General features: G+C 44.0%; 1 protein-coding gene across 3 annotated transcripts in view; it reads left to right on the top strand.

Annotated features, from left to right (window-relative positions):
- The first annotated feature begins 4,385 nt into the window (after window positions 1-4,385).
- The window catches only part of lrp4 (low density lipoprotein receptor-related protein 4), a 98,264-nt gene continuing 77,554 nt past the window's right edge, over window positions 4,386-25,095 (top strand). For all 3 annotated transcript variants that reach the window (XM_047580317.1, XM_047580315.1, XM_047580318.1), the window contains exon 1: window positions 4,386-4,753. In XM_047580317.1, coding sequence (XP_047436273.1) covers window positions 4,693-4,753 — 61 coding nt within the window. In that variant the 5' untranslated portion in view covers window positions 4,386-4,692. The remainder of the gene's footprint in view (window positions 4,754-25,095) is intronic.

Below are 25,095 nucleotides of genomic sequence, written 5' to 3'. Positions count from 1 at the left end.
TGTGTACTGTGTACTGGAACAGCAGCCCGTCCAGGCTATGTGGACCGTGGTGCGGTCGGGTTCCCCTGCTAAATTTAATAAGGGTGTCTCTGGTTACATCATGGTCAGGCAAAACTGATTCCCTATCAGAATTACAATTTTTAAAGGACCTTTCTGTCATAACTATATCTTAAAGCAGGATTATTCATGAGCAGGTGGCGTACTGCGCTCTTGAAACAACTACGCTCTGCAAATGGAAAGAAGCCTCAGACTGCTGAGGTTAAACCAAACACCAAATATGCTGTAAAAACAAAAGCAATGTGCTCAAAGTGGCTAAAAGCGGAGCAACAACAACAACAACAACAACAACAAAGCTGTTGGTGAAAATTCTCTGTGGATTTGAATCTGTGAGCGACACCTTTCACACAGCGCTTGCTCCTTTGACACATTAATTCATATTCCTTAATTGCCAGTTGCTAATTAAATGTTTAATTGTTAATAGAATGAAAATATTAATTAAGATCTGCTTTTTCTTCCCCATTGCAATGCACAGTGTATTTTTGCTTCTGCCTCCGGGGAGCGCCAAACTCTACGCACAGGGGCTTTAAACTTGTTGAGAAATTACACAGAAAAAAATGTATGCTAATTTTCTATAGACTGTCATTTACCTCTCGCCTGACCCAGCTTAGTGCAGTTATACAGAGAGATTTGTTACTGCACATTTCTTTTGTGTAGTTTACTTGATTTTTATGTTCGGTTGTGTTCGGTTCGATCATGCAATAGCTGAAAGTGTCCTTGAATACACCTTTAAAGTGTTGGTGGATAGGAGGATGCTGAACAAACGGTTATTGATCATGGATAACTCTGATCGGCCTCTTTACCATGTACTGGACGTACAATGCAGAGTGTTCTCTCGAAGGCTCCAAAAGATGGTCTCTTAAAACAAGCTGGAGTATGTTGTGTTTCTATTTCCTTCGACATGTGACTCATGTTTCAAGTTACCGGCGTACACATTCCCTGTTAACTTGTGTGTGCGGTATATCTGACAGATTATATGTGTGAGAAAGGAAATTAATCAGATCCGTTGTTAATCTCATTTAAGCAAGTGGTGCTGAGGGAAGGTCATGTCCAGGATACGCACACATACACACTCACATATGCGCACGCAAATGTATACAACACACTGAAAGAAAAAGAGTGAAAAATAAACTTCCGACACCTGCCTGTGGTGGCCCCCCTCGTCTCCCTGCTTACTTCTTTATTTATCAGCAGAAGCTAAAGTGACTAGCCCACAGCTGTTGTGCCAGCACAACATGCACGTACACACTTACAGTGACGGCCATATGTTGCACTGGCCAAAAGGTGTCAGATACCACAACGAGACAGAGTGCATAAAAGTCACAGGAGCAGCGGTGTGACTTTTTGACACTTTGAGTGATAAGGTTCCTCGGCATCACTGTTCAAACAGCGTGCACTGGAGCATATCAAGTCATTTGTAGTGTGTGCTTTCGTGTGTGTAAGACAAGCCTGAGATCTGAGCGAAATCCCTTGCGTCTGTGGAGACGGGCTCCTGGCCCACTGCGGACACATTAATCACAGGTTATAATTAAATGTCTCCATCTCCTCACCCAGAGACAGGATGGGAACTGGAAGAGGGCCGCAGCTGCTCAACACTGCAGCCAGGCCAGCCACCCCTGGTTCTGCTGTTCCAGTTCTTGATCCTGGATCAGATCACCGCTCAGTCACCGCAACTGGCAGTGTATTGCACAGAGCGGAAATATGCAAAAGTAATAGGCTTTATGAACTTGATGATTATATATTTACGATGATCACATGTAATCACATTTAATGGTTTGTAGGTCTGTTAAAGTACTAGAATAATCCAGCAACACCCCAGTATGATGCTATTTGTGTTGAATTTTCACTTCTATTTTCTCTTCACAGGGACTTAATGTCTTGGACAGTGATTAAGGCCCTTAATAATTAATAAAAACAAGCCCTTGAGCAAAAAATATCACAACCGTTCCCCTAAAAAGTATGATATATTATACCTTATGATAACATACCATACCATGCTACAGTATACCATACCATACAATTGTACGCTCTTTCATTTGAACATCAATGCACAATCTATACAGTTCTTTTACTATTTTTAAAAAAATACTTATTTGTATGTTTTGTGTATATCACATAGTATTTTTTACTTTGTATAACAAACTCCAGGGCTAATTCTTCCTAAGTGTAAGCATACATGGCAAAAATCGGATTCTGAGAATGATATGATACGATACGATATGATACGATACGATACAAGTAAATTATTCCCATAATATATTTCATAAGTGTGAGTCTTTCATTTTTTCTTATGTGGTCCTGCATATAGCACGATTATTATCTGGAAGTATACATTTATTCTCTACGAACACGGGCAATAAATCAGAAACTGGATAAATAACCAGGAGTGTCGTTTGGCTTTTTCACAGGAGAACTACAATTCTTTGTCCAAAGTGTTCCACATTAAATGCTCTGCATCAAATCAGAAATAAGTGATGGCGCAGGCCACTTTTATTGGGATAAAATGTATTACTGTGATGGATGCTCTACAGGAGAGAGGAGGGGAATCGTGCGCTGAATGATGATGTCCTGTTTAGAGACGCGGGAGCTTGCCTCCCAACTTAAGCCACCTCATAATTAGAAAGAGGGAAACATAAAGCCTCTTTTCCAGGGAAAGACAACAGACAACAGACTGTGAACTGTTGAAAAATTATTGTAATGTTATAATTACTGCTCGCTAACATAGTCTGTAATACATTTTACTGTCACGGACATATCACAGAACACATTTTCTTTTACAAATATGTTGCATTTGTACCAGAAGGACTATTGGCAACACAGTTAAACAACTGATGGTGCCACAGCAGACACCAAATGTCTATTTTTAGCTATGACTGCAATATATTCCTGCATACTCAAACTGTGTTTCTTTTGGAAACACACTGTAAGCTTTTCTGACTTTGGCCTCTAAACTCTGCATTGACACTGAAGCCACCTCCCGCACTGATTTCTTTTCTATGAACGACTCTTTTCCAACTATTCCTGCGCATTTCGACTACCACCGCCACCAACCCTCTCTGCGCTCGTGCATAAGTGCAGGCGAGCAGTGAGTGTCAGCTTGAACTGGCACGAATGCCGCACAAATTCCACAACTTTGCTGCCGAGTCTCGATTCCCAAGAAAGTGTGTTGCGTAACAGAGCAAATGCCAAGGTGGGCAAAATCACGAGTGAAAGTGTCAGTTGTCAGATGTCAAGATTCCTTTTCTTGTTTACAGTCATTACAAAACGAGAGTGAACAAAACTGAAGATGAGCTCATTTTCTAGTATGAGGATGTGGAGGGGTTTGTTTGAGATGCTTTTTACTGTGCTGCACTTACTTTGTTTTGTGAGATAACCTCCTATATATCTATCGAAATTCATTGTTCAATTCATGTGTTTGGATGGTGTTACACCCTTCTAGGGACCTGCATTATGTTTTTCCTCCCTAGCTGTAGGGTTATGTAAACACTTTTGTGCATCTTTAATTAATAAGTGAACGTAAAATGACTTAATTTGACCAAATTCTTTTTCTGTCGGATGGGATCACAATGACAGCACTACATGATGCAATGTGTGCATTATGTAATGAGTTTAAAGTAACTTTTTGGACCAACCTGTATGGCACAGACTCCCTTAGAACTTTATTTGCCGTTCAAATGAAAGAACTCACGCTTCCACAGAGACCTTTTTTTAGAATGAATTACGTTTTAATATAACCGCTTTCTGCAAATCTGAGGTACTGAGTAATGACTGTGTAATGATCTCATCTCATGGTCATTACACTCCACTGTAAAAACCACTGCTCTCTCATTTGCCTCCATTGACTTATGAGACAACAGAGGAGACTTTTCCACCTTTATTTTTCCCTTCTTTAACGCAGTGTAGCAGAAAGAAAGGCAGAGTGAGGAGGATAAGAGAACAAGAGGAGAAACAAACTGTGTAGTCATGTCTGATTTTGTCCTTCGCGGACCCGGCGGCAGCCTTTTAAAACGACGTAATTTAACAAATGACACAACGAGAGCAGAGATTTAGGACGAGGCGATTTTTTGCGGGATAGGGGAGGACAGAGGGGGCTGAGGGGAAGTAAAACGAACAAAAAGAACACAGCGGGCAAAGTTATTGTTTTTGTTTTGTAGCTTACAGTTGTTCATCGGGCATTAATTTGCAATATCTGCTAATTAAAGTGCACGATAACTTGCAAATAACGCGGTAAACACATCTAACACCCCCCTGGCTCCAATGTGGTACAGTCCACAGCTCCTTTTTGGTATCTACAGCGTCGAGAACCACTGCACAACATGTTGGAGACCGGAGCCGAGCTGCTCCCCCAGAGTTAACTTTTTAATCCCGGTTTTGTCGCGTTATCACACACAAGAGGAGGAGGAGGCGGAGGAGGAGGTCGGGGAGTGAGCAGGGGATAAAAAGTCAGTCATGGTATGAGGTGAATGGGGAAAACCGGAGCGACTTCTTGTGCAAGAAGCCCGTTTACATTTTAATTGTGCAGAGGAGAAGAAAGTGAAGAAGAAGAAGAAGAAGAGGAGGAAGAAGAAGTAGAAGAAGAAGAGGGAAACGGGGACTGGAAGCCCGGAGAAGAGAGAGAGAAAAGCGGGGTACAAGATGCAGCTGGCCGCGGTGCTGTGGGTCGCCCTGTTAACTTTGCAACTCAGCCAGAGTCCAGGTAAGAAAAGAAAAAAATGTCCGTGCAACAACGCCGCGGGTCGGACTTGAAAACTGCATGTGAGCGTGTTTTGGAAGAGGTGAACGGAGGTGCATTACGCACCGTTGGGGGTTGCCAGCCGTATTTTTCTTTTCCAACTCCCTCCCTGTCGGCCGCTGAACACACCGGCCAAGTTTTGCACCTTAGTAGCGAGCGATGTGTTCAAAACTGAAAGCGGAAAATGTGCTTTTTCTTTTAAACCTTGTTTGACAACGTGCTTGTGTAGGCGCTGCAGCCCGTGGTCCGATCCTTCAGGTCTGCAGCAGTCCACATTTATTCGTGTAACCTGTGGCAATACTGTTTTTAATTTCACATTTAGCTACTTTTTATATATAGATTTTTGCGCAGTGTACCTTACCAGTCATACACGCGAGCGTCATGTTGTTTTAAGTGGCTGTTAGAAATATAGTTTTATTTTAACTGTGACCATATGGTTTAATAGAAGCGTTTTTCTTTTGGCATTACATAAAGAGTTCGCCAACTTCATTATGGGGAGTGTGTGCATAGGCAGACTGCCACAGTCCCTGGCTGATGTGCGGATAAAACAGCCATCTCGGTTTTGATGCTGAATGTAACACAAGAAATGTACAGATATTCATGTGAGAGTAACTTAAAAATTCGAGTCTCTTTTTAAATGACATGACAGTCACCGATGCAGCACTTATTCCCCCTGCTCAGTCCCATCCAAGGGAGAAAATCAAGCAGCACACTGCTGGGTGCTCTGATTGCAGGTGGTTGTTTATCTATGATAATTTACATCCTGTACCCCCCCCCCCCCCCCCCCCCCCCACCCACACACACACACACCTCCCCTCCAAGCACTGTTTGTAAGGTCTGAGTGATTTCCACCACCCCCTTCCTATGTTTCTCTAACACCTCGTATTTACAACATGTTAGAACAGCCGCTGGAATTCAAGGACTCTGCTGAAGCTATTTCTAAACACACACACACACACACACACTCGCTGGGTTTAGCGTCATGCACACATGGGTGCCGTGCTCCCCTGGCGTGTTATGAAAAGATTTACCTGACAGGAGAGCAAAAGGCGACACGTGTAATTGGCTGGCTGGACCGCCGAAGGAGGCCGGTGTAATTGTGACGGCTCCTAAATGTCACCAGGACCGCTGTCTCCCGAAATGACAGCCAGATAAGAGTCGATATCGAGGTGAAAACAAAAGCCGTCTGGGGTGATCCACGTCCTATTTATAGTTGGGCCTTTCATCCTTTCAGATGTAGTTATCAGCGTTTCCCTGCGCCACCCTGCTTTATCTGGGGCAGAGGGTCGGGCTCGTTTGATTGTGAGCTTGCACTGTCAGAACGCAATTAAGTCTGCCGGGCTTGTATCGTTTCTTAAACATGTCATTGTCTGCCGAGCACGATTGTGAGCTGTTGGCACTTGTTAGTCATTTCTTAAGCAATGAAGCTGCTGATAGATGGCGTTTTCAAGATCTAGAACGGTTAAATAATTTTCCTGCCTGGAATTCAAGATCGGGTGGAAAATGCCCCTGAGATGGCATTTAAACTGCTGTGTGACACCGGAGTCAGACTTTAACTAATGAAGGATTATTTTAAGCGTAGCGGTTCTTAAAAACAGGATCTCATACCACAGCTATTCAGTGGTTGGGAAACTCCGGGATATATGAAAGGCTGACACAGATAAACGCATCCTTGGACAATAAATTGTCTAAATAAAGTGCTCATAGCAAAATTAATATTGCAGTGAGTTAAGGCATGAAATATTTATCTTATAGGCCAGAAATGGTGCCAAAGTGATAAATCAAAGATAGAGATAATTAAAGTGGCAACGGCTATAATTCCTAAGCTCAACAAAGTAAATTGCATTATGAAGGTCGACTAATGTTTCCGTCTGACAGTAAATGACCCTGTTTATGATTCATCAAAGCGTGTGTGTGTGTGTGTGTGCGCGCGCGTCTGAAAGTCTTCACCGTGTGTGAGGTCAAGATGCTTCCTCAGCTGAGCCCAGTGGCCTCGTAGTAATGAGCTCAGTTGGTCTAATGACGTGTTGGAGAGTGCGCTGTACGGCTTAACGATGTGCTCTGGGACAGCACGAGCCCTCGTCCACTCCTGCAATCCCCGCCGGGACCCTCCTCATTTACAGATCAACCATTGATCCGTCTCACGGGTCAACTCCGAAGCCGTAGATGGCGTTTGCATTCACAGCAAGGCGTCGTAAACAGGTAAATCCGGGATCCGTTGGGATGGAATTTTCATCCTGCGTGATGATCCTTCTGCTGCTGCACTAAACCGAGACGGCGCTTTCATGAGTATAACAGCTGGGCACACGTCCAAAATAACTCCTTCCTTGAGTGGGATGGGTTGGTTTTTCGGTCTTGCTGCCAAACAAAAACGAATAAAAAAAAAAAAAAAAAGAGAGGAAGAGATGACAGTAAAACACATGTACTGGAGGTTGGCTGAAAAAATGTGGTTATTTACATCATAAAAACGTCCTTTGCAGTTGAAGCCTGTGCCTTCAGATTGGCCGTTTTGTCCCGCTGAACATCTACAACCCTCAGGCATTCAATGTGAAATATTAAAAGGCAGAGAAAAGCAGCCACTTCTGACATTTGATGAGATGCTGAAAGTGGAGAATGGTTTTAAGTTAAATGAATAGACATGAAACACTGACCTTCAGACAGTCGCACAAACATAAAACGAATATATTGAAACTTTGGGGCAGAGAAGACGTGATTCTATTATTTCGTAGTGATCTGTATGTGACCGAAATACACTGTCAGTCACGTATTTCTTCTTTTGAGCGAACTGGTACTTGGATAAAGAATATACAATAGGATGCACAGCAACATAGAGAAGAAGCATCGAGAAAGTGGGCTAAGAAGGTGACGTGGTTAGTTTTGGCCTCGTGCCCTTTCTCTTCTGTCTGCCCTCTGTGTCCTTCCCTGCCGCCTGTATCGGCCTCGTTGGATTGATGAGTCCCCTGCCGCTGCCCTCCTCATCCAGGACCGACACACGCTCAAACACACTCTCACTAGTGGCCTTTTTTTTTCACATAACCTGCGGTTATTCGTACCCAGCAAGCGTAAGCATGGAAATTTATGACTTTGTCTTGCAAAATAGCTCCAACACTACATTTGATTAAGTGTCCTCAGAGTAATTGTGTTGGTATTAATGGTTTTGTAATGTTGATATTTCCAAATTACTGGGCCGACGTACAAATGTATGGCATGCCACAAGTTGTTTTTGGTATGGATTCCGCTCTATAAGTGACAGTACTTTTCTCTGTCAGGGAAAGGTTGTTTTGGAGGATGTGGCTGTGGGATGGATTGGGTCTATGAAATGGGGGTTCCTTTGTCTTAACTCTTGGCAGGGTTTGATTGTTTTGGCATATGTGCAGATTTCGCGTTGCATGCCGGCTTTTCTCGTCGGAGCTGAAGCTTTTCGGGGGCTCCAGGAGGAGGACAAAAGTGAGAGGTTCATTAATGGGTCTGAGAGCCGCTGTGCTAAATGAGTGTATGTGATTTTTTTGTGGCCCAAATGAATGTGTGTGCGTGCCCTCCGCTGGTCTAGCTGGTTAGGTTGGTGTCGGCCGGGCTTTTGCTTTCACCGGGGGAACGCAGAGTGGGCCACCTGATACCCCCAATGTGCTTTGTGTGTCTCTGCTGAGGGGATGGAATTGCACCTCCAAGGTAGCAGTGGAGGTAACCTATGATTACTTGATTCCCAACCCCCAGTCTCTTATGGATAAGCGTCAGCCCCTCTCCCCCCCTCCTGCCCCCGTGTTCCTCTACCTACCTATAAATCACCTGGCTCTCTCCCTGCAGAGCGGCCTCCTCTGCGAGAGACCTCCAGGCGGGATTTCGTCTTTGGGGTCGTTTCTGATTTCAGAACATGATGCCATGGCCTTAGGGCCCGTTTCAATTATGCTCACTGCACTAATATATGTCACGGACGGCAGCTTTCAGAGCTTGCAAGCAAACAAAGTCGAGCGCTGGCAGCCGCCGGCGCGGAGAGCAACGGTTCCCAGTGTTACAACAGAAACGGGAGATATTGTTGCCAAAGTTTAATTCTGCTGCTTTTACACTCCAGAAATGATGAGAGACATGTGCGCTGGCTTTTGATAATGACATAAAGTTTGACAAAAATTAAAGTGAAATTTATAGCTCCTTGATCTGTGAGTAAAAACAAGCCAAGATGAATTCTTACATCTCTCTAGGGACGGCAGACAAAAGCGACCCTTCCAAGCCAACTCAGTTTATTTCGTTGATCATGTGGAGTTGATTGACAGCTGTGGCTCAGGTTTTACAATTAATTAATTGCTTGCTTGATGGTGGGTGAAGCGTCCTTAAGCAAGCCACTAACCTCAAATGGGTCCCAGTGGTGCACCAATTGGCCACCCGGGTGAATGAGAGACAGTTTGATATGTAAATGCGGTCATGACCTGGTGACAGCAACAAAACAATTTTGCTTAGGGCGTTTACTGAAAATTTCTTCTTAATTTTAGATTCCCTTCGCTGTTTGACAGTAACATTTCTTGCAGTCTGAAATTTCAGATAACACCTGTTGTAAAATTGGCACCAACAGCACAATTTGTGAAACGCACTGTCTTTTAAAGTTTTTGCCACATCACCGCAGAGATTTGGTATCGAAAGGGACGTTAAAGTTTTTTTTTTTTTTTTTTTAGGCCATGTCGTACGAAACCAGGTTCCTCAGGGGTTGCAGATTATTGGAGACTGTAATAAACTCTGGTTCTCTGTCTCAGCGGGGGTCTGCTGTAGAGGACAGAAAGATAAGCAGGGCTGGAGACTCGCTGTCTGAGCGCAACCAAGGGAGGTGGGGGGAGGGACACAAAGACATTTTGAAGGACACACACGTACTGATCCATAGTAACTTAATTCTTCATTGGCTTCACTGCGCTCCTGCTGTGACTTGAGGAGAAAGCATCTGCAGGGGCATTAATGAAATTCTAGAAAATTGAGAAGAAGACACTAGTGTGAAATGATTGCACCATTAATGAATTGTTGTGGTGAAAGGCCATCCGCAAACGCGGTCTCGGCCATGCATGAAAAATAAGCCACTTATCCCTTGGTAGTGTTTCGGTAACCAAGACATCATGGGATCCTCTTTGCAGACAAAACGGAGACATTTGTCTGATGCCAGTGTCTGTATGGTTTCAGTCTTGGCTGGGGTACGAGAGGGGAATTTACGCAGACGCATTTTCACCGTGTCTAATGGGTTAACTGCGGAGCGGGCCGCACACGCAAACATATGGTTTGGAGTTGACTTTTGTTTGCGGGCTACAGAAATATCCGAGCAATTTCTGAGGGCAGGACAGTTGTCCCCTTGTCAGTATTTGGAAATGAGGTGTCCAATCAATCTTGGAGACGAATGGCCAGTTGAAATCTTTATTTTTGAATAGACTGTAGTAAATCATTGACATCTCTCAATGATGGAACTCTTCAAATGGAATTTTCTTATTGCAGCGGTGAATGAAATTGGTTATCAAAAGTTCTGCAAGATGTTTTTGATCTGGCTTGATTGGGAATAAACGCACTAAAGAAAGCGCTTCAAAAAGTTGAGAATTTGGTGACAATGTAATGTAAACGTTCTTATTGTTCACAAATCTCACCAAAAAAAACAAATCAAAAACAACAATGAAACAACTGTTAAACTGTTGACTGTGTTACCAAAGCCTGACGTAGTTTCTTCCTTTGTACCATTGTTTCTATTCAACTATTAAAAACCAGACCAACAGCCCGGTGAGATCTATTGACTCTAATGGCATACATCATTATTACTAGATCCTCACTGGACCACTGAATGAAGGAATGTGTTGTTGTCAGTGGTGAAATCACCCCACCCCCCCAAAAAAGAAGCTGTTAGTTGTTTGCGTCTTCATCCTTCTACCATGTAGACGGAAAGCAGATTGGGTGAGAGTTCAAGATATAAATAACTGTAGACACAGAGAAAGACACGATTCTTTACTAACTGGGTATGGCCTCATCCACTACACTGAGGTCAGGAACAAAGTGTGCGTGTGTGTGAATGGCAGCTCACAAACAGGAAGGGCGATGAGACTTTTCTGTTAATTGATGTCAGAGCTGTGACTCCCAATTGATCTCATCTGCACAAGATTTATGTGCAGCCTTCCAACTGATCTCACACTTACTTTTAGGGATGTGGGAGTTTCTTTGCCCTCTGATCCAATACTTAAAATCTTTTAGAGTTCGGTATCGTCCAGCCCAAGTTCCGATCTGATCTGGAATAAACAACATTTTTCTCACTTTCCTTGTATTCACCTAGGTCACATGTACACCATGCAACTGGATGAAGTCCAATAAAAGGGCTTGTCAGTGTTGATGTAGTGCACAAAGGTTAGTTCATACCTGCGCTCTCAGCTGCCAGAGTGGCCTGGTCGTCCTAGGTCATGAACTCCGTGACCCTTCATTGTTGTTTTGGTGCAGACTTTGGCCGATATTCTTCGAGTGTTCTGTATTTTTTATACATATTACATTACATATAGAGTTTTTCTCTACAAAAATGTTCTTCCTCTCCTCTTCACCCCTTGAACTCTTACAGATTATTTGGTCACTATCTTCAACTGTCCTGCCCACTCTCTCTGTTCACCACTGGGGGTCCGGCAGATGGGGGCCTGCAGCTGTCTCGTATAGATTACCTCCAAAAGGTGCCTGAATGGGAGCCCCTCTTCACCCCACCTCCCTCCAAAATACCTGCATGCACAAGCAGCCTGTTCAGGCGCAGGTTGAAGAACACACACGCTCACGGCTCCCATCTCGAGCTTCAGATAAGATTAGAGAGTGATATGATTTGAAAGAGACCCCCCACACTCTTAACTGTGCAGACTTTCTCTCAAATGCAGTGAACATAAAATCCTGTGGCACATTAACAATTCCTCATTCAACCGTCTATACATTTAAAACAAATCCACACACCATTGAAAAAATCTGATTAGGATAACAATGCTATATGTACAAAAAGGAAACGAGTACCTTTCGATGCACCTTAAAGAAGCTTAAATCATTTCAGATTGCGTTATCAACCCACATAAACGGAAAGCTTTTTTATAGAGCTAATCAACCTTTGTTCTAGTTTGCATTTAATTGCCAGAATGGTGTTCAGAAATTATTGCAGGATGCAAATAAATCATATTAGTTGTTAATGACTGATGACTGTAATTAAACTCATCAGCGCCTAAATGCTTGGGTGCCGGTCTACATAGCAGGCTGATGTTGTTGCTCGGCTCCGTTGAAACAGCTGAACACACTGGGGTGACTTTTGGGATCGCACTGCGTACGGTATGAGCACATGCTACATGAGTGTCGTCTTTCCCTCCCACACCTCCCTGGGATTCTACAACTGCAGGGAAGCACCTGTTGGATATCTGATGTCATTGTAGCTGTTGAAATCAGAGGGAGGCATGCTGTAGCACCTATGCAATTAAATACGCTTCCAAAGAAACATCACGTACACAAACCTCCTTTAACGTGACACTAACTTCCAAAGGCTATAGTGTCACAATTCTGGCCATGAAGAATGGGTGGCTGAAAGCTTTTGGCTCGGGTATCATCCGGCATATGTTGTAAAACGATATCTTTATAACATAGTTGCAGACTTGTACATGTTAAGAAAATCTACACACATTTTCTTCTTTCAGTCAAGGAACCAGTGTTTAATCATGAATAATTATTTGTTTGTGTATCAAAAATGCAGATTTATTTTCTGACTAGCGCGTTGATTGTTTCAGGGACTGGTGTACGTCTGAAACATGGAGTTCTTGAAGGAAAAGGCACGTCCCGTGTGTGACTAGCTGCTATGTAGCAGAAAACGGAGGTGTATAATCACCCCACTTTTACTTTCTCACAGTAATTATCTCCATGTGCACGCAGACGAACTCGCACAGAAGCAGCCGAGACTTCCTTGGGGCTCGTATGATCTCAGAGTGCTTTTGCCCTTCTAGAGTGACATCTCTCACTTTTGTCCCCTCGATACTGACGCACAGTGACGTAACTCGAAAGTGTGAGAGCTGAAACCTGACTCTGGACCCACACACACACTGAAAGAGTGGCTGCTGTGATGCAGGTAAAGCATTTTATCAGTATAATTCATGGAGGAAATGTTTACCGCCACATCTCCCCTCTCTGCCGTACGTCTTCATGCTTATGCTTATGCTCTTCACATCCTTCCCACCGCTCTTTGTTCTCTGCTATTTGCTGTCAGCGGACCCCCTACCCTGCAGGCACCAACTCAGCTAGTCCTGCGATGAGGGAAATGAAGGTGGTAGTTGTGGAGGTGGTGAGGGTCTTTATTAAACAAACAGTGAAAGGCTTTGGAGGCCCCATTGAGGCCTGGAGCTGGAATGGGGACGCGACTGAAAGCACTGCACTTCCTAATGAACTCGAGTGGCCCATAGAAGCAGGGCCTTTTCACAGAAGCCAAGGAGGACAAAGTGTCAAAACAAGCCCAGCCCCTCTTCGTTCAGAGGGGCTAAACGCCGCCTTTTGACTCTGTGGAGTGTGGGCATCTGAAGGGGAGGCCGTGAGGAGAAAGGAGGGGGAGGCAGAATGTACTTGTTAAAACAATGGCCTCTTAAATCAAGCAGCCCTCCTTGCCTCTCTTCTTCTCCTTAGCTCCTCTGCTCCCGCCTCCCCAACCCCTCCTTGTATTGCCTTGGCTTCCAATTAGACCTACTCTTGCACAAGCAGTTGAAAGACCCATATATCGCAGGGGCCTCAAAGGAAAGGCTTGGGAGTTGTGTCTCTGTAGCACTGTTGCCTCTATGAAAGGTCTTAGTATTCGGAGGAGAGTCCTGTTTAGGCTCCTCAAAGCACTCAATCTGCCACTGGGGACTCGTGTACCATCATGTCCTCTCCGTTTGACGCGTCTACTTTCCCATCTTCCTTCTTTCTGTGCCACTCCACCCCCTCCATTCCTCGTCTCTCCCTCTTCGTCCCACTCTCAGCCAAAACCCTTTCTTCTGTTTGTGACCCCTCCATTCCTCCTCCATGCTTGGCTGCCCGCGGGGCCAGGACGGGAGCCGTGCATGGCCGGGGCCCGGGCGCTCACTGCCTCCCTCCCCTTAGTTGTTTAGCCATGGATGAAAAGCGGAGACAAATATGTCTGTGGTTCAAAGTCCATCCCGGCAATTACAGTGACTGATTAAAGAGTTGGCCTACACACAGCCAGCTATGTATAATACTACAGCTCCCACTCAGTGTTTCATAACAGCACCTTCAGAATAGAACTGAGCTTAGCAGGGCCTGATAAGGGCCCATGGCTGGCTGAGTCCTCTGTTTACGGTGCAGTGATTGAGAGTCAGCTCCATAAAAGACCACAATTGTTTTATAGCCAGCGTTTATAATAAGTAGCAGACAGTGTTGTATTCTCGTGGGTTAAATTGACAATGGTGACAGTGAATTAAACCCTGCAAAGGGTGATGTAACTGAAACGTCTTCTAAAAAATAAAAAATAGGTTGTCAATGTCTGACAGATAAAAAAAGATAGATGACTGACAGACCGTTGGTGTAATCAACTTCACAAATAGACCATTGGGAGTTTAACATCATTTGTGAGATTCTATTCATTATTTTTACCTCTTTACTTTCTTGTCACAGCACTGGGACTCTCGTTACAGACTAAACCTCTTGTTTATCTGTCAGGTTGTCCTCAGATGTTGGTTTAACCTTGGACATCCCTGTCATCATCACATGCACAAATTGCCCTAAATGCAGGACAATTTGGCATACTTACGTAAACCCAAGGAATGTTTGCGAGAGTGAGACCTTTGAACTTGTGATTTCTTCAGTGAATTGCTGTATTTAAAGCAACTTCAAAAAGTATGAAACTGATTTGGCTGATGCTCGTTGGAAAGCTAATCGTTGGTTCTGGAATTGGTTGATTGGACTTTGTGTAAAGTACTCGGGCAGATATCCAGGGATTACAGCACGATTGTGATTTTTTGTTGTTGTGAAATAAAACCCTGAAAACAAAGTAAAGAGATCATATACAAATCCCTTGGTGACCTTTACTTTTGAATGTATTTGAAGCCATAAGATGTATACCGTAAATTAGGACATCTAGAACAATGACAAAAAATGAAGAATCATTAGACTGAAAGAAAGAAAAGAGGAAATAATGGTAAAGAGGACGGATGATGTATGATACATTGTCTTTGCCTGAGGACTATGGTAGCCACTCCCAGGGCTTGAGTTAGTCTCTTTATGCCTTGAGGCAATACCTTGGGAGGATGACGACAACAAGACTCCTCACCGTAACCAGAGGTACCATCTGCCTGGCCTGAAGCAGGCCACAACAATATTCCACTCCGAGTTTGCACTAATTGGGTCAGCATGATTTTCCACTTTTTTTCTTTTGCTAGGTGGTTGATCTATGGGGCTTCTATTCTGAGAAGTGCCTATTTAAGTTATTTCATCGCCATCAAGAGACAAATCCATCTATGTTGGGCAAAGTCCGTTGTCTCACATCGTCCTCATTTTCATTTAGCCCACATTTATTTTAGAGAACTTGTTCCAAATCAGGCATGGCCCAAAAAGGTTCCCTCAAAGGCTTGTTTCACGTCTAGAATTTTTGCCTTTAGGTGGGAGGCCTTGGGTTTTAGTGAAAGATTGAAAGATTGCACTGACACCACAAGCAATTCCTTAATTCTTGTGGTGTCACTGCAATGTGGATTGTTGCGCCAGTTAGTTACGGGAAGGGCGCTTTGTGGTTTTCTTATCCATTCAGTGTATCTGTGGCAGTGTATACAGACGTAGTAGTAGGATTTTGACGCGAGTAGAATTTAAATTTCACAAATTTACATGGAACATGTGAGACATTGAGCCTTGGCAACGCCACAACAATTTGCCTATCTTGCTTCTTTGGTTTCAGAGTTTGGTTTCCTTCTTGCCCAGAGAAGGTAAAAGCTCTTGACCGCGGCGTCGGTGGAGAATCTCCATTGCTCTTAAGTTATGAGGTGATTACGGACAGAGCGGGCAGGGATGTTTTTGTCCAGACGTGGAAGAGTGGTGCTGCTTATAGATCCTGTCCAGGTGTTAGCCTGGGAGCAAGAGGAAATGTGGAGTACAGTTAAATCAGGGCCAGGCCTGGGCCCAGTGCTGTAGGCTGGAGCAGCCTACGGGCCTAGTAGATGGGTCAGTGCCCGAATTGGATTCATTGTTACTTAAACGTCTTCTTTAATTTCCATATAGTCCAAACTGAAATGTTCACTTTCCTATACACGAAAAGCAGTGTTTAGAAATTATTTTGGAAAAATCCAATAATCCAAATAAATATGGCCAAACCATGGAAAGGACTATATAAGCAAATGTATTATTCAACTTTCAAATCAAATGAGGAAACGCCCTTTGAATGGCAAGCAAACATGCTAAATTGTCAATAGAATATAGCCACATGATTGTCTCAAAGGTTGTGATTTAGTTGAGATTTGTGATACTGTCAGACGTGAGTTACCTTGACGTATAATGAGACATGTTGCAATCTGAGCGTTTGACCTTATCTCACCAGACTCTTTACCGTTGTGTTGGTAATTGCCTGTTAGGATGGCCTGGAGTCTGTGGCCTTCTGTGTGGTTTGATCCGCTGTTCTAAGGACACTATACATTACTGCCGTATGGAAATTGATTTACACCACAATGCATGCTCTATACATATAACAGCATTTGGTCCATGCTTACAAAGACCTCCTCACAATGTCAGACAGTGGCCTCTCTGACTGCCTGTCCTCCTGCGGGCTGCTTTAGATGCTCGACTGATCGCTTTAACCTTGGCAGCTGGAAGGAAGGCAAGGCAGGGACACGCTTTAGAGGCACGTTCATAAAGCACAGTTGCTTCTGAAATAGCTCATTAAAAAAGGTTGCTGTGTGGGCGTTCACTTAAGAGAGCACTAGATAAGGCTCAAGGCCTTCACTCTTCCTCATACCCTACTAATACTCACATTAATTTATGCCTGGATAGGCTCTTTTGACTTTTTTTTAACCGGTTTATATTAACCTCTGATCTGCTTGACATGAAGTTAGTCAGAGTTGATGGAGTCTGTACAGTTGTACTGCTGTAGAAGACTGTCAAAGTGAGAGATGAGCTGTATTCTTAAAGCAGGGAAGGAAAGGTCGCGACTTGGGGCTTCAGGATATCAGAGGTGTCTCCATCCTATACTTCCATAGTCATTCATAGCAAATCCTTAACAGGTGCTGCAGCTTTAAAATGAGTCCCTTTCATGCTCTGCACATTTTCCCCTTTTGTGTGTGTGTGTGTGTCTTTTTATGTTGTGGGTGTGTATACGTATTTGAGACAGGTGCCAGGGTGCAGTAAAGTTGCCCGGCAGTTGCGGCAGCGAGCTGAAATAAAAAGGTTCAGCTGGCGCCTGCTGCCCATCATGCTCTACTCAGATATGTGCCTCTGGCAGCGTGCCATAAACACGCACAACAGCTAGAAACCACTCAGATAACCCTGTTGATTGTAACTAACGCACACATGTACTCAATCTCAGACACACACACACACACTCATTTTCCTCTGAGTTCTCTTCCTTTCTTTTGCTGCAGCTGAAGCTGGCACCCCTGGCACTGCTGTCACCCCTGTCACCCCTGGGGGTTAAGGTAGACACTGTCATCAAGCTGAGTGGTGCCAGCCCGTTTTATAATTGGATTTAGTGTTGGCACTCTTCCGTTCCCCCTCAGCCGGATAGAATTGATTTATGAGGGAGGCCTGGGAGACTCTATGTCACCGAGTCCACCGGGCATTGCAGTGCTCAAATGGCTTTGTTCTGCTGTTAGCTTCCCGTATGTCACAATGCTCAGCGTCCCCGTAAATATGTCGTAATACACTTACTACTTACTTAGATCAGTGTGCATGATATCAGTTTATTGCTGATCCTTATCTAAGAAGTCAGGTAAGTAGGTCTTAATCTTAAATCCCAGGTGAAAATTATTATTGCTTATGTTTGGCTTTTCCTTCGACAAGCCTGAAAAAATGTTTAAGATCTGAAAAGATTTTCCATACAGTGTCTTCTACTAAACTGCTACCTTTTATTTTATTACTCTAACTCAACAATTACTCTCCTAGTAAAAAAAAGAGAGTAAAACCTCATTGATGAGACTTCGACCAAACATTTTAGACAATGTGGAACCACATCCAAAATGGAGCCAGCTATCAGAACCAAACCCTTGTCACTATTTCAGGATCTATTCGAGGGCTAGTCTCCACTTGGTAGTCAGCCACTCTAGGACTGTAACTCCCCCCGCCATCCACCACTCAGTCTCAGGTGTAGGGTGTAGGGTGTTGACACCCTGCCTCCTCCTCCTCCTGGTGCCTCAGGGTTTTGGGTGAAGGCTATTCTTGGTGGAGTGTGCTTGCTCATTACTGTACACTCTCGCCCTTTCCTGTGATGTGTTTGCCACGCCACACATCAAGCGACCTGTTTCCATTCAGCGGAGGACACAGAGGTTATGTACCTCCAGGATGCACAGACACCTGTCTGACCACTTAAGCAGCAGCCCTGGAATGCAAACAAATTCTTCCCTTACCCTTGAACTGCTTCTGACATTGGTATGTGTCAGGAAGTGAGAGATGGTTGGGATAATGGGTGGATCCTGTACCTGTCATCCACTTTCTCAAGCTTTCACTGTAGAGCAACAGGAGAATGAAATGTCCTTCGTCTAGTCAGAGTAGAATTGAGTCAGTTCTTAAATATCGGTTTGCATCACAGCTGTTAGTCCAGAACAGAAATGTATAATATTAAAGTTGTGGTTAGATGGGACCGGCAGGAATTTGGGAGAGTGTTTACACCATGTGGAAATACAGCTGTGGCTTTTTAGGTGACTAGTACTTGATATGCATGCAAAATATCCTGAATAGGTCTTATGACATGCATATCAACACACAAAGATTTTATTTTTTGTCCGTCCGACAGACCAAAGGCTCTGGACTCCTCAAATAAACACCAACTTAAAATAAAACTGCTGAGTTTTTGTGTTCATGGCCCATAAGGATGTAATACTGCAAAAAGAAAACAGAAGCATTCCCAGCAACTCGCCTCATAACAACATGATCATAAACTTAGTTTTCCCATTTGCTTAATTAGGGATGTCGGCCTTGAACAGATTGTTGTGCTGCTGCCAAATGGTGGGAGGAAGCTCTGAGATAAAACTAAGACAATGTCCAGGCAACATCAAGTGCTGACCTCGTGCTCTTGATCAGTCAGACGTCTCAGGGCTCACTGTTCTGCAACAGAGCCACCATTGAATGCAGCGGGTGCCTAACACAGACGCAACACATGATGCACTTCTGAACCTTCCCAATTTGTTCAGATCCACTTGAAACCTGTGCCAACACATTAACAGCATACACTAGGCTGCAAGTCTGTAAGACTATAAAAAAAAAAAAAAAAGCTACGCTATTATCTCAAAGATATTACCAGTGGTAAATGGCCTAAGCAGCATTTCTTAATGCGGTCTCCTTGTTTGTTGTTGGGAAAGATTAAAGTGAATATCCACCCATGTATACACTGCCGAGATTATGTAACAAACGGTCAATTACTCCTTTTTATAATTTATGCTTTTGCATACCCATGTATTTCCTTTCAGTTTGCCGCATCTGCTCCTTATTTTTTTTCCAGTTTCCCTGAAGCCCTTTTGAAAAGTCTAAGAGAAAGTGCCAGAACATGTTATGTTCTTAGAGAGGACAATGAATGTAATGATAGCATAGTAAGAGCAAGACACGCTCTAGCTGAGAAGAACTCTGGATCCCACCCTGTTTTCAAAGTAAGATTCAAGTTTATTGATCCTCAGATGGAGGAATTTGGACATGTCTTGTTGTGCTGTGCTGTGATCTGTTTAGATGTTGCTATAAAAGCCTAACAAATAAGAGTACAAAATGTCACAGAGAACTGCAAGTGTTCTAAAAGCCAAGTTAAGGGAGTAAAATTTTTTAATTGGAGTGCAGTTTTTTGTCCCATCACTTACATCAACACTTCCTTACTCCGCTCACTGCTTTTGTGTTTTGAAGGCCCCAGTTTGACCTTTTAAGCTGTTTATTCTTCAGAAGAAGTCTGAAATCAAACTACATTTCAGAATGGCTCCGTGGGTCAGTACGAACAAAGACTAGTGACAAGTGTAGCGAATGTTGAGCTGGCTTAATTTCACATAAATGCACCTACGGCACTGAATGTGCTTTACACTGTGTATTGAAATTGCTTTATTTTTTTCTATGGAAGGCTCCTGTTCAAAGCAACAACTCAGAATCACTGTGCCAACGCTGAGTCATGGACGACTTAATGGTGTTGTGCCCTGTTTACTGTGTTTACAATGTCCTTGCAGATATTTCCATTCCTCTGGGGAAGAGAAGCACTTCTTATCTGCAAAGCAATGGCACTAGAAAGGGAGAGAGAGAGAGAGTGAGAGAGAGAGAGAGAGAGAGATGCAGGCTAGGGGAGGCGAAGGGGAGAACATCAAAAGGAAGAGATGCTAAATATACTCATCCCTTTTTTGGCCCGGCATGTGCATCTATATCGCACTGTGTGGGCTTCACGAGAGGAAGCTGAGCCATCAACGTGTGAAGTGATTCACTCTGCTGAGAGGTTCTCGGCAAATAAACGTTTCCACCGAAAGACGCCCTTTGACATAAGAATTGACTTTTGGTTCGCTGTTGGGTCCATGATGTGTAATGTTTCTATTCTTTGGCTCACACTGAAAGGTACAGTAGGGATATTGAAAAGTCTATTTCACACATAACCAACGAAACTGAAAGCGAAGCTGTAAGTCGCTGTGGAGGCACAGTGGACCTGGAGCCCCATAATTGATGATTAAAATGTAAGGTGAAGGAAGTGGAAGAGTAATTCTACTTCATCTATGAATTTAAACACTCATTCGTTTACTCTGTTTCTTTTTGCCTGACTCCCATCCAGGCACTTCATTACCTCCTTATCCATCACACGCACCCATCTCTGTATTGCACTGTTGACTTTGCCAAAGACTAATCTGAAGCATTGCCAAACAACAAGCCTCTGTGTGTAACCCTTGCAGAGACACTGGGGCAGCGTCATTGATAGAGTATGAAGAATGTTATCTGCCATGTGGGACTTTGGATAGCGGCTCAGATTTAAGAAGTAATTGGCACTGCAAAGTAAGAAGACGTTTGCCAGACTTCCCCTTCCTCAGTAGAGTCTGGCTGTCTGGTCCTTGATATAACCTTGATGGCACTGGAAATTGCTCAACAGAGGGACGTCAAGTTCAAGATGTACTTCAAGCCAGGACCAGCACGCCAAAATGTCGTGCCCAGACAAGAGCCTCTGTCTCCAGACTGGCCTTACCTCATGGCCCCTGAGGCTGGGTGCCTAGCTATGAAGCTGTGAAGGCTGATGGCTGAGATGCATAGAGGGGAGGATAGGGATAGGGAAATGCTTTGCTGATGGTAGCTGAGGTTTGAGACTTTGATAGTCATCCAAATTGTTTTGTATTTGTTTAGATTTGGATATCGGGCTCTTCACAAGCTCAACCCATCCAATTTGGCTCGGTTTTTAACTTGTTAGAAAACCCGAGTGTGCCCTGAGAAGTTTCTCCTTTTGTTGTTTGTGAGCAGCCAGCTGTTTATGGACTTCCTTGCCTTTGCCTGTAGTCCTGTCAGAGGCCTGTTTCCCCCTCTCTGAAGGCTCTGTGTTACTGGCTGTGGAACTCTCAGATCTTTAGAGGTTGACCTCTCCTAAACACTGGGCTGGACTCGGACACAGCTATGGCCATTGTGCTGGTAGTTAATGATTCTGCCCCTCCAGTTTCACCCTCAGTCTCCTTCAGTTCCGCTGCCTCCTTTATAGAGTCAGGAAATGGCTGCCCCAAATGGACGTAACTTCCAGGTCAGTGGACGTCGGGTGAGGGGTCACGGTTAGGTTGAGACACCCATAAATTCAATGACTGTGCAACTTTTTGTGTTGCTTGATGAATTGGAAAACCTTTCATGGTCCGCTTGCACAAAAACACATACACAGATGTGCATGGCATACACATGAAAATATACGAACATGGGTTTCTTAGGATTCATCGCCAGGAGAAGACATACATCCCAATTCTTCATTCCTGTTTTGGATTTTATTTCTGATTGTCTCTCCTACACTATCATGTGCTCTGTCCTTCCTGTTCTAGCTCTTCACCCACTCACTTCTTTCTACAATTTCTCTTCTTCTATTCGTCTCATTGCTAAGCAACAATGACATCCGTGACAGATCTGCGCTTTGGCTCACACAATGTCACATCTGACTTTAGCCAACCCCCTCTTCTATAAACACACTTACACACACATACTATACAACCAAGTACCCTGCTGGTTTGCAGTTGATGATGTACCCCTTCCCTCCCCCCTACAAAACGGCTCCCTGGACAGCACCCCCACACTAAGGTGACAGGAGTGAAGCGTCCAGCTGGACGGAACTGTTGTGTTCCTCTCCTGAGGGCTTTGATCTTTTGCCCTTCATCCCCCAAATCGGTGCCTGCCCTGCCAGCCTGGAGAGGGGGCTGGATCTCTTCTTGATTTAGTACTGTGTCACTTGCCCATGGGGACAGAGGCCCAAAGAGGCCTAAGAGTCGAAGAGATATGATGCATACTTGTGCAGGGCTTTGCGACAGCTGGGACAAGGTGGAGGCCCCTTTTTCCAGATCGGCCATCCCCCTGTGCCCCACCGGCCTGCTTCAACTTCCCCCTAGCCAGCACTCTCTCTTGGCTTCTCTTAGCTGCGCAGCACAGACTCATTGTCTCTAAGGCCCCTCTCATCTCAGGGGAGCAGAGGGAGAAGGCTGAGGCTCCCCCTCTCTCCCCTCCCTCGGTACCCCCTGATCCCGGCCCCATTTTTTAAGGCTTTAAGACTGACCTGTCAGCCGCTCTCTCTTCCCCAGAGTCAATGCGGCCCGGCCCCCTTAAAGACCCATCCGCATCGGCCTTCTGTTTGAACAGGCCCCACCAAAAGACCCCTTGTGCTCCCCTTTGTGTGCACATAAATAAGATCAGAGTTAAAGTCCCTGTGCTCTTGTGTCCAGAGACGGGCCCTGTGGGGCAGGAGGACTAATGCCGCTTGGCAGGCCTATTGATCCCAAAGCTCCTCCCAGGACGTTGACCAGCTCTGCAAATGCCCTGATGCCTAGCCTGCAATAGAACTTATGGATGCATACAATTGTAGGAGGTAGCCCAAACACATACCGACTAAGATCGGGTGAATTGACAATATATAATGTGAAATAGTACAATTTTGTCATGTAGATTGTTCTGGGAAATGTGATTGTCCTGTGGATTAATTTATTTTTAGTTCATTGTATTAGATACCTATCTTGGCATTTCCATGTAGATACTATTGAAAAACATTTTATAAAACTAGATATTACATGGGCCCAACCTACCCAAACATACTGTACATTATACCTCACATCAGCATTGTATGGACTGCAACAGGGATGCTGTTTGATGTTGTTCTGACACTATTTTTAACTAAAGCCCGGTCAGACTTCCAAGCCTATCAAATCTTGGTTTATCCCTACAGCCTCTGCCTCATCCAGGAAGCTGTCCTTGCAGTCTAAATCAGCCTAGATTTATAGCAGGGCTTGGCTGGAGTGGAGCTCTGCTTAAACAATCGGCTGTCTTGTAACTTAAGAGGCAAATAAAAAAGAGATGCTCCCTCTCCTGGCGTCAGGATGGGATGTCCTAGAGCTCTAGGGCCACCACATGTCTGTACAGTGAGGAAAAAAACATAGCCGGCCCTATAAAACCCTCTTTTCTCTTGGACGACAGACTGAAGAACAAGGAAGGAATAAGTGAGCGAGGGTCACAGAGGGGAACTTGAACACTGAAGAGAATAACAAATAGGCAAAGGTTGAAGGTCCAGTTGATGTAGAGAGGAGAGGAAGACAGGACAAGCTAAGTAAAAGCAAAAACACCAAGAGGCCGCAAAGAAAGTAAAGAAACAAGTGGATTATGTGAGGATGGATTTTTCAGTGAGGACTGGATGAATACGTTTCTTTATACATTTTAGTTGTTTATTTCCCAATTTGTCCTCACGTTTAGCTCTCAGCAACCCACCATACAGAGTTTAAAGCTTTCCAGATATCACCTGGGGCGTGTATGTTCTTCTTTAGTCTTTACATTGATGATGATATGGTGACATTAATTCTGGATTTCTATTAAATCATTGTGGCTGCCTGGAGTATTTTCTGGAACATTTCTGAAAACAAAGAAAGAAACTCATGTTTTTCTGTGAAATTTTCTGTGAATACTCACTACTTAAAAAGTCAAACCATCTCTGGATTGGCAGTCTGAGATGAAGCACAGAAAACAAGGAATTTTGATGTACATGCATATGTTGCCGTGAACGAGACAGTTGTCCGGCATGATGTCAGGAGATATCATATATCCTAGGGTGGGAGACTGTTTTCTCTGGTTCCAAATCCCTTTGTCATGATGATTACATGCATGTCCATGCGTCTGGAGCCACCAGCCCACCTGTTCCCATTCCTTCATCACAGTATCACGACTATTCCTGCAGCTTTGTGTAGTTTAAACAGTAAACCATTTGGGGTTTAGTAACAGAAGTCAAGAAAAATGATGGGCAAATATAATCAAATAACAATAATACACTGATTTATAAGGCATATTGTAAAGCACAGAAGCTCGGTTAAGACCAGGGAGGAGTCTTCAGGGAGTTACAGGTCTGGAGTTACGGTTAGGATGTTTGGACGCCTTTCCAAGGAAAGCTCAAAAACCTGGTGTCCTCCAAATAGACAATGGTTTTTATAACTGTTTTTAATGGTCACGTTTGAGGACGGACAAAATCCCATGAAACACAATCATTTCCAGATATTTTTGCATATGCCCTCTCCTGATTCATAGGGTTGCACTGAAAGAAAATCACAAATGCGTTGGTGTGAAAAACTTTCTCAACGCACATCTGGCCAATCACTACATAATGGTTGTCAGACGGTTTCACATATTTGCAAAAATGGTTTGACGCAGTGTGGAATCTGGTTTCAAATGCTGGCAAGTCTTTCATTTGATGCCTCAAGAGACTCATGGTGCCAAGTGGAAGACCTTTTAAGACCTTCATAGACATGTGTCTTTTCACTATGTCTTTGAGATAATAAATTTCAGACTCTATTTAGAGTTTACTTGCAAAAGGAAAGTCGTCTGGATTCAGCTTTTGTTTTTTGGTGGGGTTCAGAGAGATGTTTGGGTCTGTGAGTCTTTATAGAGGAAAACGGCTTTCATCCTGACAGAGCGCCTTTAAAAAGAGTCAGCCTTTTTCAGTATATGTGTGTGAGGAG

The sequence above is a fragment of the Mugil cephalus genome, chromosome 3, assembly GCF_022458985.1.
Source record: "Mugil cephalus isolate CIBA_MC_2020 chromosome 3, CIBA_Mcephalus_1.1, whole genome shotgun sequence".
Classification (NCBI taxonomy): Eukaryota; Metazoa; Chordata; class Actinopteri; order Mugiliformes; family Mugilidae; genus Mugil; species Mugil cephalus.
Note: the sequence above shows the minus strand (reverse complement) of the source record. Positions and strands in the feature narration are given on the sequence as shown.